This window comes from Gobio gobio (assembly GCF_949357685.1).
Source record: "Gobio gobio genome assembly, chromosome: 12".
Classification (NCBI taxonomy): Eukaryota; Metazoa; Chordata; class Actinopteri; order Cypriniformes; family Gobionidae; genus Gobio; species Gobio gobio.
The window spans coordinates 8,596,172-8,610,300 of NC_137105.1; the positions used below are offsets into that span (position 1 = coordinate 8,596,172).

At 38.0% G+C, this 14,129-nt stretch overlaps 1 protein-coding gene across 2 annotated transcripts in view; it reads left to right on the forward strand.

Moving 5' to 3' along the window:
* klhl29 (kelch like family member 29) overlaps positions 1 to 14,129 on the forward strand; it is a 410,063-nt gene that overhangs the window by 130,746 nt on the left and 265,188 nt on the right. For both annotated transcript variants that reach the window (XM_079832066.1, XM_079832067.1), the window contains exon 3: positions 5,849 to 6,145. In XM_079832066.1, the coding sequence (XP_079688192.1) occupies positions 5,879 to 6,145 (267 nt within the window). In that variant the 5' untranslated portion in view covers positions 5,849 to 5,878. The remainder of the gene's footprint in view (positions 1 to 5,848; positions 6,146 to 14,129) is intronic.

A 14,129-nucleotide genomic window follows, 5' to 3' on the forward strand; every position in this document is an offset into this window, starting at 1 on the left:
ATATGTGATATTAAACAAAGTAATAGTGAATAATAATGAATAAATAACACAATTATTCATAAATCATCATATATAATAGTATACAGAGTAAATGAGGAATATCCATTTTAATAATAGTAATATTGTTAAATATTACTACCACTTAAAATGAATGTTTTCTATTATAATATATTTTAAAAAGCAAGTTATTTATGTGATGTCAAAGCTGGGTTTTCAGCGGCCATTACTCACAGCATTATGAGCCAGTTATATTATGGTTAAATTTGCCTGTCTAGAGCATTTTTTACACTGCAGCCATCCATATGAAGCTGCAAGTATACTGTTTACACAGAGGACAGTGGATCAACAGCGGATCACATGTGAACGTTGATTTCGTGTGCACAGCAGACTGAAAATAAGCCAGAGCTGCTGTAGTTTGTCAGTGTAAAGAAGCTGTATGAGTTGTTGTTTCCAGGTCCGACTGCTTTATTGTGATCTGAAAAGAAAGGGTTTGCTGATAAAATGCCCGTTTCCACTGCTGTAGCCCATCAGATTTACACTTCATGATTGATAGAAATCTAGGAAGATAAATTAGTATTAGTAAAAAAGGATTTAATCACAGATAAGATAAGAAAGTATCAAATAGATGACTAATTTGGACACGTTAATTTAGCCAAACATCTCCATCAGCAGTGCACGTCACCTCAGATATCATGTCACCGCTCCCAATATTTGCAGTGATTCAAAGTAAAAGCTGTTCTGCTTTTCTGTGCATTGCATGTCGAGAATATGGCAAGGCATCGAGCAGATATGATCCACATGCGTCTAGTGCGAATCTACAGTGTTAGAGGCGTCTATATAACAGTGCCTATCTGTTATAAGCCATGAATAATTAATGTTGCTTTTAGCCTGCAAAGCAATTATGGCAGTGGTGTCATTAGCGAGTACTGTACTCTGTTTGTGTGTGCTTCTATATGTGTATGATTTAGTTTAGTGTAATTAAAAGGGATGGATTCAAGATCTCATTTGCTGTAGAAATGCAGTCATGGGTTGTGAATAGTGGGCTGCTCTCTGTCACCAGAGTAGTGTTATTTCTGGAATAGGTTTTTTTTTGCAGCATCTATTGAATCATGGGAAATATTCAGATGCAGCCTAACAAGAAGAATAGAGTGGTTTTAACAACTAAAGCAAATTAGTGACAAATTTACAGTGTGAATGTTATATTTTTGACTTTTGTTTTTATGGGTTCTGTGTATAATTTATAAATATATATTAGGGATGCACCGAATCCAGGATTCGGCCGAATATTGGGCTTTTTAACGGGGTTCGGTTTTTGCCGAACCTCAGAATTTTTTTCCACCGAACCCTAGGCTTGCACTATGCGCACCCTGCCCCGCTGGTCGAACGTAATGATGCCGCCGTTGAAAGTGAAAATGGAACTCATGAACAGAAAACGTGGCAGTAGCTACTTTTAGTCAAAAGAAGGCGATTCAAGTCGAGCTACATGTTCAATTTGCAATGCCGATTTGTCTCGTGATGACAAGGACCCTAAACAACAGCCGCTGTTAAAACATTTGCGTATGAAACATCCGAGAGAATAAGAGTTGTGCATGAAGGAATCTACAGACAGCAGCCAAAATGTATTTTTTATATAGGCTACCTCAATCCACACCTTGTATGTTTTTTGTTTATTTGTTTGTTTTTAAGTAACATGTCTAAGTGATGTGGGTTAGTCTGGAGCGCAGCCTGTTGACAGTTAAACCCTCGGCAAAAAACAACCTCAATCCTTCTTTCTCCGCAGCGCGCGAGCCTCGGCTGACAGCGCGCGCGCCTCCTGTGCTCTCCGTTGTGCTGTTCTTTGAAACATACGCAACAATGTTTACTTTAGTAAACTTGACCAAAACCAAAAGCATTAAACAACATCTTGGCACCATTGACATCTTGGCAGCACGTCACAGCGCGTCACTCCCGATGAGAAAAACTGAAAATGGGAAAAGAGGCGGGACGTGGGTGGAGCCGAGGTGATGTGATGGCTAACAGACAGGGCTGGACTGGTAATCTGGCATACCGGGCATTTTCCCGGTGGGCCGACGCACTTTGGGGCCGATACAAGGTTATTTATTTATTTAATTTTTTGCCATGGACTGGCCCATCATGCAGGGACAGCGTCCCATTGGTTTGTCTTCTGAATTGACAGGCCAAAGAGAGAGAGACCTTCCCTCCTCCAGACTGTGTCCATATTAGGCGCTGTTTAAAAATTTGGGCGCATGAAACTGCAAAAGGCGAATATCCGCGCAACAGCGCTGCCGCCGACGAACGTGTGCTGCGTTTCTGCTGCTCTATGAAGTGATGAACCGGCACTTTGACTCCGAATGTTGTTTTATAGAATCGTGTGATATGGGAACATTAAAGGTTCTGTGGTGAATCAGCTGAAAACAGCCGCGACCATGTAAATACATCACGAGGTAAATTGGAAAACAGCAATACACACAACTACAAACTCTAGCACAACCAAATTCAATAGTTTATTATTATTTATTTATTTATTTTCGAAACCATATAGACTACCTATGGTAATGAGGAGCATGATTTTACCTGTGACTACCATGTCCATACAGTTAAATGAAACTGACCTACAGTTAAACTCAGTTAAAATGTCATTACACTCTAAAAAAAAAGGTTATATATGGCACCAAAAATGGTTCTTGGCTCGTAATCATAGGGGAACCTTTTTTAGTGCTATATAGCACCAATTTTGGTGCTTCAGTGGTTCTTCAGCGGTTCTTCAGAAGTTCTTCACCGGTTCTTTGACTATATAGCACCTCTGAAGAACCACTGAAGCACCAAAATTGGTGCTATATAGCACTAAAAAAGGTTCCCCTATGATTACGAGCCAAGAACCATTTTTGGTGCCATATAGAACCTTTTTTTTTTTTTTGGAGTGTAGGGTAATTAAATTATAATTCAACAAAACAGCTTTAAAGCCTGGATCCCATGCATTAAAGGAATAGTTCGCCCAAAAATGAAAATGATGTCATCATTTACTCACCCTCAAGTTGTTCCAAACCTGTATGAGTTTCTTTGTTCTGCTGAACAGAAAAGAAGATATTTTGAAGAATGTTTGTAACCAAGCAGATAGAGCAACCATTGACTACCATAGTAGGGAAAAAAATACTATGGTAGTCAATAGTTGCTCTCTCTGCTTTGTTACAAACATTCTTCAAAATATCTTCTTTTGTGTTCAGCAGAACAAAGAAACTCATACAGGTTTGGAACGACATGAGAGTGAGTAAATGATGACAGATTTTAAAAGCAGTAAATTCACTTTAATGTATCCTAGCTCAAAATCAGTGGTTTACTGTCAAGTGCATTTCTGTGTGACAAAAGTGCAATATTACGTTTGTTATCTGCATTTGCAGTAAATTCGATAATTAATATAATAAAAACGGATGAGTTCACCCTCCTCACAGTTGTCATGAAGGGCAAAATTAGCCGTATAGACCAAAAGCACAATTTGTACCAGGCTGTAAACATGTTTTTTTCTGCTGTAAAGTTGGGCATTTTAACATTGGGCTCAATGAGATTCTGCTCCCATCTGGAGCCCTAGTGGCCAGTCGATGAATTGCAGTTTAAGTCACTTCCGTATTGGCTTCAAGAGAAACTGGGGGAGGTTGCCGCTTGGTCAAAATGAGCAAAATGGCCAAAAAATCTCTTTAGCTCCACCCACTCCCATGAGGCATTGTAAATTAAATAACTGAGTCGGTCTCCCTACACTCTCAAAATATTTAAATATATATGCATATTTCGCAATAAACTTAAAATATATTGTTTTCATACAATCATTTGTAAATGAGAAGTTTCTCCATAGTTTTTAATTACATGCGGTTTGCAATGCTTCATGGGATTGTAGTTCTTTCCCTCACTAAAGCCGTTAAGTTCACAGTCTTGTACCTTTGTATTTTAGTCCGATTTTCAAAGTTTGTATTGTTGTAATTCACCTCATAGCTAATTGACTTGGTTCTTATAACACTTAAACAAAGACTTGTTTAAAATGAATGGGAAAAATACTTCTGGATCCAAGACACCAAAGAACCAAAATACTTGCTATACTGTATTTATATGTAGTCAGAGCTTCTTGTTTTAGTTGAAAATATGTTAAATCTGTGCTTATCAAGTCATTTTACTTCATGATATTTGTGTTGTTAATGGCTAATTTGTATTGTACATTCTTTTGGAATTACAGTTTTTTTCCCTTATCTTTTTGTCTCAGTATCCCTTACGATTCCCTTCCATATTGATGAGCTACTATTAAGACATGTCTATATATTTCATTATTATTTCTAGCTCTTGCTGTGTAGCCTACTCGAAAGCCACAATACTGAAAAGTCTACTCAAAAGCCACAATGCTTTTTGGTCGAAAGCCACAATACTGAACAACAGCCCTAGTAAACCTCATTCCACACTTCTGTCTTGTTTAGCTGACTCCAATATAAAACAGCTAGCCAAAGCGCAATAAATCCTGAATTTGTTGCAGAACAGCAGAACGGCCAAAAGTGGCTTATTTTACTAACAGCTTAATCTGTTCCCACACGTACACAGAGAAAAACTAATAACGCCACTCCCAACCTCAGGTCTCCAGAGTTATTACATGTGGATGTCTGAGGAGGATGACGACAAGATAAAGAAGACACTGCAAATAACAGAAAATGAGGTTAGCACAGTCGCTAACGCAGCGCTAAAGCCAAGCCGCTGCTGGTTCATTGTTTTCTCGTATCGTGTCCAGCACAGCTCTCGGCAATAAGGCTCAATAAAACTGGTGATTAGATTAATTAAAATCATGAGGCCTTGGAGCTGCACAATTTTAGTCGTTAAGAAAACTCAGGATAGTTGGACGGATCTCTTAACCATCTGGAAGAGTGCAAGTTTTCCTGTAAACGTGTGTTTTTCTTTGTGGGTCTTGTAAATAAACACTCATTTTTCCTCTTATAAAGGCTGGCAGTGTCTGGATTAGAATACATTTTTCATGTGTGAAAAATATGCATGTGCTTGATCATATGCGGACACATTTAACTATATTAAAGGCTCACGTATGTTATTTTTAAACCAGACTGGAAGTGATGTTAAGGGATAGTCATAATTCGAAATCATTTTCACACAATAAATGTTGAAGTGGTTTAGGATTAGTTTTCTCTTTATCTTTTTATAGGTTATCATAGTCTGCAACAATAAATATTTTAAGAGTGACAGTGTCCATGTCTGGAAGTCCATTTATTTATTTATTCAGATCTTTTTATTATTTATTTAGTTTTATTTATTTTAATTTGTTAGGTTGTTTGTTTTGTTAAAAAAAATTTATTTTCTTAAACTAATTCATTTAATTTGTGTTTTTATTTTAATTCTAATTTATTAATTTAATTGGACTTTTTATTTAGCTTTATTTATTCAATTAATAATTTTTTTTATTATTAATATTTTTATTTATTTAGTTTTATTTACTCTTATTTGTTAGGTTATTCATTTTATGAAATCCTTTTTTATTTGTTTATTTATTAAATTATTCAGAAATGTTAATAAAAGCCTGAAAGGTGACCAAGGGTGGCACATCTTGCACTCACGGATGTCTCCAACTGTTTGTCTCAGTCTTATGCGAGCGCTCTTATCGTTATTAAACGCTCATGCGTTCTTTTTCACACGCAGCTGAAGTTTTTTTAACTACCGTCTGGCAGATATTGAGAGGTTTGCAGCAAGTTTTGCTGTGCCGCACGTCAAACCTGCCAAGAAGCTTGATTTGTTTGGTGCATTCTATTTCTATCTGTGTTTTGACAGGGTATAATCAATGCTATCGCTTTCTTTGTGTACTCTGTTTCAGACAGCGCCACGTATCCTCTAAGAGGAAGTGATGTCACGACACCATCACCGCTTTGAGAGAGACTACCGAGGCCCCTGGGATCGTCGTGACCGAGCCAGTGGCCTTCACAATGGCGTGGGCAACAGCACCTGCTCCCCGCCCATGGCCAACGGCAACAACCGTCCAGGACTCCTCCCACTCCCGGTCATCCCTTCCCTCCTGCCCACCCCCGTGACCATCGCCGTGACGTCGGCCAGCAACGACCTCGCCGCCAAGCGCTCAGGAGCCCCTCCGTCCGCCACGGCACCTGTTGTAAAGGTAGAAGCTGCAAACGAGGGGGCGAAATCCGCATCCAAATCACTCGCATTTCCATTTCGCTCACGCTGCCAGATTGCTTCATTTGGTCCCCGCTCTTCTTCTCCTCGCTAATTTTCTCTTTCATTATGCAAATGAGAATCTCTGAGCAATGGGCCGAATTAAGCCCGAGCCCGTGGCTCTGTCAAGTCTGTTGTGGGCAAGAAATAAAAGGCGTCAGCTTGCTATTTGAGTCGAGATGAATGCCATTCTGGAGAATTAGTTCAAGGAACGAGAAAAGCATGAGCTGTTGTTTCACTCTTCATGCTGTTTAATCAGATTAGCTTCTGTTTCACTTAGATTTCATGCATAAAGACAGTTTACTAGCTACTTTCCATGTGGCTGTTGCAGCCTACGCTCGGATAATGCCATGATTGACGTGACCTTTGTTCGTCTTCGCCGAGACCCACAAAACGTACACATTTTGAAAGTATTGTTCACTTGAGGTCGCAGAGTCTCTGGTTAATGGCTAATAAGGGATGTTTGCCGTGGGATGCGGGATTTTCGCATTAGTGTAGTGAGTCGCTGGAGGTGCGCGCGGTAGTTTTCAGGGTAATTTCTCTTGGTTTCAATCAGCGGAGTCTCCCAGCAGAAGGGCTTGCCAGCTTTCCTCTACCTCGCTTGAAGCCCACTTCAGGGAGCAATCCAGGCTCAAAATCTTGGCATCTCCAACTACAGCTACTGTCATCTCACATCGGCTGTTTTTGTTTGAACTTTTGCGCTTGAGTGAATTCTGTGGGACTTCTGTGACCAAAAAGCTTTGTAAGTATCAAACAAAATTTAGCATTATGCAGATTGCATTAACACTAACTCTGCAGGCGAACGCCAACTGTTGGACCCTGACCGCAGAGTTCTGCTTTGACTTTGACTTTGTCCCTGTGATCCATGTTTAAGCATACAGGAAAAACCTTTTCATCTAAAAAATAGATGTCTTTTTGCATAAGTATTTAGCTACACTACAATATCAACTTTCAGATTATATAGTTTAATCAGATTCGTTTTTCTCTGGCTCAGAAACAGTGGCGGTTTTTGACTGAATGATTCATTAAGGGTGCTTTCACACTAGCACTTTTGGTGCGCACATGTGTTCGATTAACGTCAGAGTTCGGTACGTTTGGATGATGTGAACGCGGTCTTCCGAACTCGGGTGCGCACCCGCGAACCGTACCAGAGTCCGCTTAAAAAGGCTGGTCTGGGGTACAGTTCATTTGAACTCCGGTACGGTTCGCTGCTGATGTGAACGCAATCGTACTAAATCGCGGAAGTGAAGCGTTATTAATGACGTATGATTTGATAAAAATGTGTGTTTGTGTGTGTTTCACTCATTTTCCTGGCAAGCTTGACTGATGTACTGCAAGCAGAGAGCTGTAGATCTCATTTCTCGCCTTCAGCGTTCTTTAGAGCATTGCAGTTCATTCAAGGCAGATAGACGCAAGTGCCATTACGAATTGAAGCTTTGGAAACAAAACCAACGGTTAAAAAACAAAAATATAAAAGTGAGGTGAGCAACGCTATGCATTTTGCCACCTTCACGCTCGCTGTCGTTACTAAGTAACCGTGTAAACATTTGCTGCTTCCATGACGCAAACGCACCCCGGTTCGGACCCAAATAATATAATATGAACACAGTCCAGCGGGGGAGGGGGGAGCAATCAAACTCGGGTTCGGTCCAGGCAATCGAGCCAAGTGTGAAAGCACCCTAAAGTTTTGAACAGTTTTGAACAACTTTATGCTAAATACTAGGAATGCACCAATATGAACATTTTGGTCGATAAAGCCGATAATGATAATTCCGATAAAGCCGGTGAAATACCGATAACCAATAATTCTGATAAAGCTTATGACCGATATATTGACTGACAAATTTAAATCCATATTTTGATATATTTATTTGAGAGCCTGATTACAAAAGCAAAAGTCTTCCCATTAAAAGCCGTGTCTCGAATCAGTGAATCGTTCCTTTTAGGGATGCACCGAAATGAAAATTCTTGGCCGAAACCGAAAACCGAAAAAAGAGGAAACCAAGGCCGAAAACCGAAATAAATTATGCCAATTATTAGTACCATTGGATTTAAGGCTATGACTGTTTACTAACTTTACTAAAACCAAGGCATTGTAATTGCATAAATTAATATTAAAGTTTCAAAGAATAAATCAATTACAAATTATGCCAATATTTATTTAGCACATGGCAACAATGCACAGTATAAAATAAAATTCAAACTAAAATGTTTAACTTGATCCCACTCATTTGTGCATTAAATAATAATATACAGGCCTACAGAAAGATTTTAAAATTAAATGTTCTCTCATAAAAACAAAGTACATTTAGGTCTAGTGCATTTTAAATTTTTCTCTGTAGGACTACTACAAAAAAGTGCATTCAGAACAAGTGCAACTGCTTAAAGATAAAACTATTTTCTCTGTAGGCCTTCAACATAATAGTGTATCAAAGCAAAGACTGCCATAGCCCATATGTTAACTGTAGAATAGGGATAGCGGTACACAAAACTGACGGTTCGGTACAGCAGTTTTACTAAATTACTTTTTATTTATTTTTATTGGTTTACTGAAAAAAAAAGTATCTGTCCTTAAATGAATTAAATTATAACTAAAAGTGTATTGAAGATATTGCTGTAAACTATATGGGGAGCCCTTACTTGCACATTAATATTAAAGGTTAACAACAGAGCCCAAACTATGAGCCTAAATTCAGTTGCTATTTATTTTTAGGTCTAATAATCAACACTCAAATAACATAGTACGCAAACATGTAAACTTCACATAAGGCAGTTTTTGCAATAACTAATAATCTAATAATAAAATAGTTTTTTCTCCAATTCGTTGTTGAAATAATAATTTATACACAGTGTCTGTCATTTTCATTAAAGGTTTATTTAAACATACAGGAGATAATCAAGATCTCATTAACAGGTTAAGTAGAATATAATGAATATAACGGCTAATATAGGTCATATATTTAGTGAAAGAGTTGATTTACTCCAGAGAATAAAATTCTGTGGACACTGAATGACTGCCTGAGGTAAATGTGATGCTAAAGTTACATGACATTGTTTAGGCTAGTTTACAAGCAGATATATTAACGTCTTTTCGCTGCTGAAACACTGATTTAGCGATTACACCACATATGATACGTGACAGTGAGTGTTAATGTATCCTGAACATACCTTAGATGTTCATTCATGTTTATTCTTAAGGAAGAGATGATCGATCGCGTTCACTCGCGCGAGCCGCGGCTTGAACTGTGATGTGATCAGTAATGCCACATTAAAGAGCGTCAAAACGCCATTAATTTCGTGATACATGTTGATCGATGTTTGTGTGGGAACTCACAGTGAAGTCTGTTCCTCTTCTCACCGAGAACATGAGCTCTGGCTGTCAGTGCTTGTGCATGGAGCTAACGTGGGTGTTTCTCAAATATACTGCTTCAGACAAGCACATGCAGGTCGCGGTTTCTGTTTGCGTCATCACAAAATTTCGGCCTTGTTGTTTTGGTGATAAAAGTCTTTCGGCCGATAAAAGTCACTTTTGGGCCATTTTCGGCCGAAAATTTTCGGTGGTCGAATATTCGGTGCATCCCTAGTTCCTTTTTTAACTGATTCATTTTCATAAAGTGGACGATACCGATAACCAATAATTCCGATAAAGCCGATAACCGATATATTGGCCGCTAAATCCAAAATTTTGCTATATTTTTGAGACCTTGATTACAAAAGCAAAAGTCTCACAATTAAAAGCCATGTCCCAAGCATTTCAGCATAAAATATTGAACCAGTGTAAGAGTAAAATTATTTTAAACACTGATGGCCAAATTTCTTTTTCAAAGTGATTCCAATCATATTTCAAGCAATTCAAAACCATCGTGGCGAACAGTGTGCATCTCTGCAAAACGATGGAAAAGTAGCGCAGTGTAATTGAAAAACGTGTTCTGTGTGAACAAGCCTTAAAGCTGCTCAGTACTCTGTGAAATACAGCATCACAGCATTTTGTGACGATAAGTCACTTCTTTTTACTAGACAAGATAAGTTATTTCGAAAAAAGCTGATCTACTGTTACGTTACTGTTTTTTAAAGGTTTTTTTTTTTAAAGGAGTAATTCACCCAAAAACATTCTGACATTCTGACATTCATTTACTCACCCTAATGTTGTTCTAAACCTGTATGTTGTTTTATTTCTGTCAGAAGTATGTATAAAACAACAGCTCATATTGACCACGTTTATAGTGTTTTTGAGTTTCACAGATGGTCACTAACCATCAACCTTAAAATCAAAATTATCCCGTGATTTGCTCACCTTCAAGCCATTCTAGGTGTATATGACATTTTTCTTTCAGACAAACACAATCAGAGTTATATTAAAAAATATCCTGGCTTTTCCAAGCTTTATAATGGCAGTGACTTCATTTTTGAAGTCCATAAAAGTGCATCTATCCATCATAAAAGGGGTCCGGGGGGTTAATAAAGGCCTTCTGAAGCAAAGTGATGCGTTTGTGTAAGAAAAATATCCATATTTAAAACTTATTAGACTAGGAGCGTCGCAAGCTTTGTTGCCAGGGCAGGGCTGGCGGATAGGGCTGGGCAACAAACTCAAGGCCCTCTTCTCTTATATCGAAATCCTCCGGCATTTCTCTTTAAAAATTCTTCTAATTCATGACCTGTGTTTTGTTTTGCTCTATTTGCACTTCTGCGTTCGTCAATACGCATGCGTCAAGGGTTACTCAAGTCGACTTGCGATATTTTTCTTACACGAACAAAGCACCACTTCGCTTATGAAGGTCTTTTTTTAACCCCCCGGAGCCGTTTGGAGCAGTTTTATGATGGATAGATGCACTTTTATGGACTTCAAAAATGACACAACAAGTCACTGCCATTATAAAGCTTGGAAGAGCCTGGATTTTTTTTTATATAACTCCAATTGTATTTGTCTGAAAGAAGGACGTCATATTCACCTAGGATGACTTAAGGGTGAGTAAATCATGGGGTAATTTTCATTTTTGGGTGAACTAACCCTTTAAAAACCTTTGAGGTGTTTTATTTATTTTTAAAGAAAGTAATTTTTCAGCACGGATGCATTCAATTGATCAAAAGTCCATACATTCATATATTCAAATAGAAGTTATTTCACAATATTACGGTGAACCTTGGTGAGCATAAGAGACTTAAAAAATATGATGTTTTAAAAAAAGTTAAAAACTCTCACTGACCCCAAACTTATGAAGTTTGGAAAGAGCTTTGTATGGATTCTTCAAAAATCTCTTGAAACTTCTGTTTTCTTTGGAAAAACTAACAGCAAACAGATTTGGAACGACATGAGAGTGTGTAAATAATGACAGAACTTCTCTTTTAAGTTAGTAGCATCGCTACTTTTAGTTAGTTAGTCCCCAGCACTGGAGGGAATGTGTTTACCTCGGCTTTCTTTAATTATTGCCTGAAGGAAACGCTTCACAACACGGTAGAGTCTTGAGGGACCGGCACTTTCTCTGTCATCCTTCATCAAAGTCTCCATCTTGTTCTGCCCACGGTCCATCTCATAGATGCTATTCAGACAAATATAAAAGCAAAGGCAGCAGAAAGAGATGAGAAGGAACGAAAAGGATCTAACAGCAGAGAGCAATATTGTCTTTCGCTGGTTATGACATGACTGTCTAATAAGCCAAATTGTGTGTGTGTGTGTGTGTGTGTGTGTGTGTGTGTGTGTGTGTGTGTGTGTAGTTAATGACTCTGAATGGTGCATATTTATCTGGGAAAGTGGGAATGCGTTTGTTTTTAACCTTGACAGGTATGAGGCGTGTGATTGAGTTTGTCTGGCTGATCTACGATATGTTTGTGAGTCTGTTTTTGTGTGCAAGCGTGTATGAAAGACAGATCGGTATCTAATTAGCGAGATGGAGAGGGACCCTTGTGTTGGCTCACACGTCTTTTTGTGACAAACTCTATGCAACTAGCCATAAATAAAGAGTCTACTGTAACTTTAAGAAGCCCATCTGCCAGAGCTGTCTGCCATGACTAACGACACTTCAAAACGAACAAACGACTCTTAATTGAACTAGAGGTGTGGCAGCTTATTTACACACCTCCTCTTGTAATTAATTTTGTTTGTAATGCCTTTGTTTATTTATTTATTCCCCCGAGCATAACCACAAATCCACAGCCACTGACAGAGCCAGTTTTTCATAATTCCAGGAGTGCTTGGGAAAGTTTATTATAGTCTGTTTAGAGTAATTGACACACTCAATATGTGCATGTATTACTAAAAAAAGGGTTACGCTTTATTTTCTCCTTTAGACATATTCTGTTGAATGTAACACTGCACCTACTAACTTACATTAGAGTATTGGTTGAGTATTAGTAGACGGTTAGGGTTAGTAGTATAAGTTGATATGTATCTGCGAAGCTACTACTAGAGATGCACCGATAATGTTATCTGCTGAAAAATAAAATCTCTTCCAAATAATGCTGCAAACTATACAGGGAACCCTCTCATTTGGTACATTACTGTAATATTAGAGGTTAAAATGAACAGCAGAGCCCAAACTATTACATTCAACGGCTACCCTCTAAGGTAGTTTTCATAAACACTTGTCTTTATGACAAATTTAAACAAGCATACATATAGTCAAACCAATTTTTTTTCAGACACCTTCAACATTTTCTCACATTGTCACATTTTTTTCAATATAGTTGGCAATATTTTTGGTATATAGTTGGTAAAGTTTTATTCAAAATGGTAATAAAATATGACAAGAACTCAGAGTGTCAAATTCAGCTTGATAATGTCTGATAACAGAAGAGTATGCAATGGATTACAATCAACCAATCGGCTGTCAGCTGTTAAATTTAAGTACACATTTATGATACCTATTTAGTTCAACCAATGACCAAGAAATGCTTCAGTCTGAGATGTAAAAGGTCGCATTAGCAATTAAAGAAAAAACACTTCAGCAAAACATGGTCAGGTCAAAGTGTCTGAATCATTTTGGTCCCAAATTTTTATCAATTTTACTGGTAGTCCACTGTATGAAGAATTGTTTACTTTATTTTGCTATCCTCACATACATACATGAACTATAGTGTCCTGCACCCACTAGTAAAAAATGATATCTGGTGTCTGAATAATTTTTTGTTTGACTGTATATAATTAACGTGATCATCTCTGAGCTCTGCCATAACTTCCGCTAAGTGAGGTCAAAATACGAGCGTGGTCATAGATGTATACGTAGATGCCTCAGTAGCGCCTGCACGGATCAGTAGAATGAGGCATCTACAATCGATATATCTATGACCACGCTCATATTTTGACCTCACTTAGCGGAAGTTATGGCGGAGCTCAGAGATGATCACATTCGTCTGATAAGAGGTCAAATAATAGCATAAATACTGCTCGGTTTCTTGCATAAACTGATCGTTTCGCTAGATAAGACCCTTATTCATCATCTGGTATCGTTTAAAGCCCTTTGAAGCTGCACTGAAACTGTCATTTGGACCGTGAACCGTTTGGAGCCCATTGAAGTCCATTATATGAGGAAAAATCCTGGAATGTTTTCATCAAAAATCTTAATTTCTTTTCGACTGAAGAAAGAAAGACATGGACATCTTGGATGACATGGGGGTGAGTAAATTATCAGCAAAAGTTTATTTAAAAGTGAACTAATCCTTTAAGCGAGACATGATTCATTTCAGTAAGTTGTACTGTATCTTTCAACATTCCTTCTGATATTCATGCATGTTTTTCGAGATACACTTGCAATAAAGTGTAAGAAAAGACCCGCGCTGCTGCATGAACTGAGACACTACAGCGATCTGACACGTCACATTTAAGAGCATTTGTAGCAACTCATAACACATAATGTAATAAGTATGTTCGTAATGTAATCATTTTCTCAACGTGTAATAAAATCTTGAGCTCATAATGTAATAACAATTTTTAC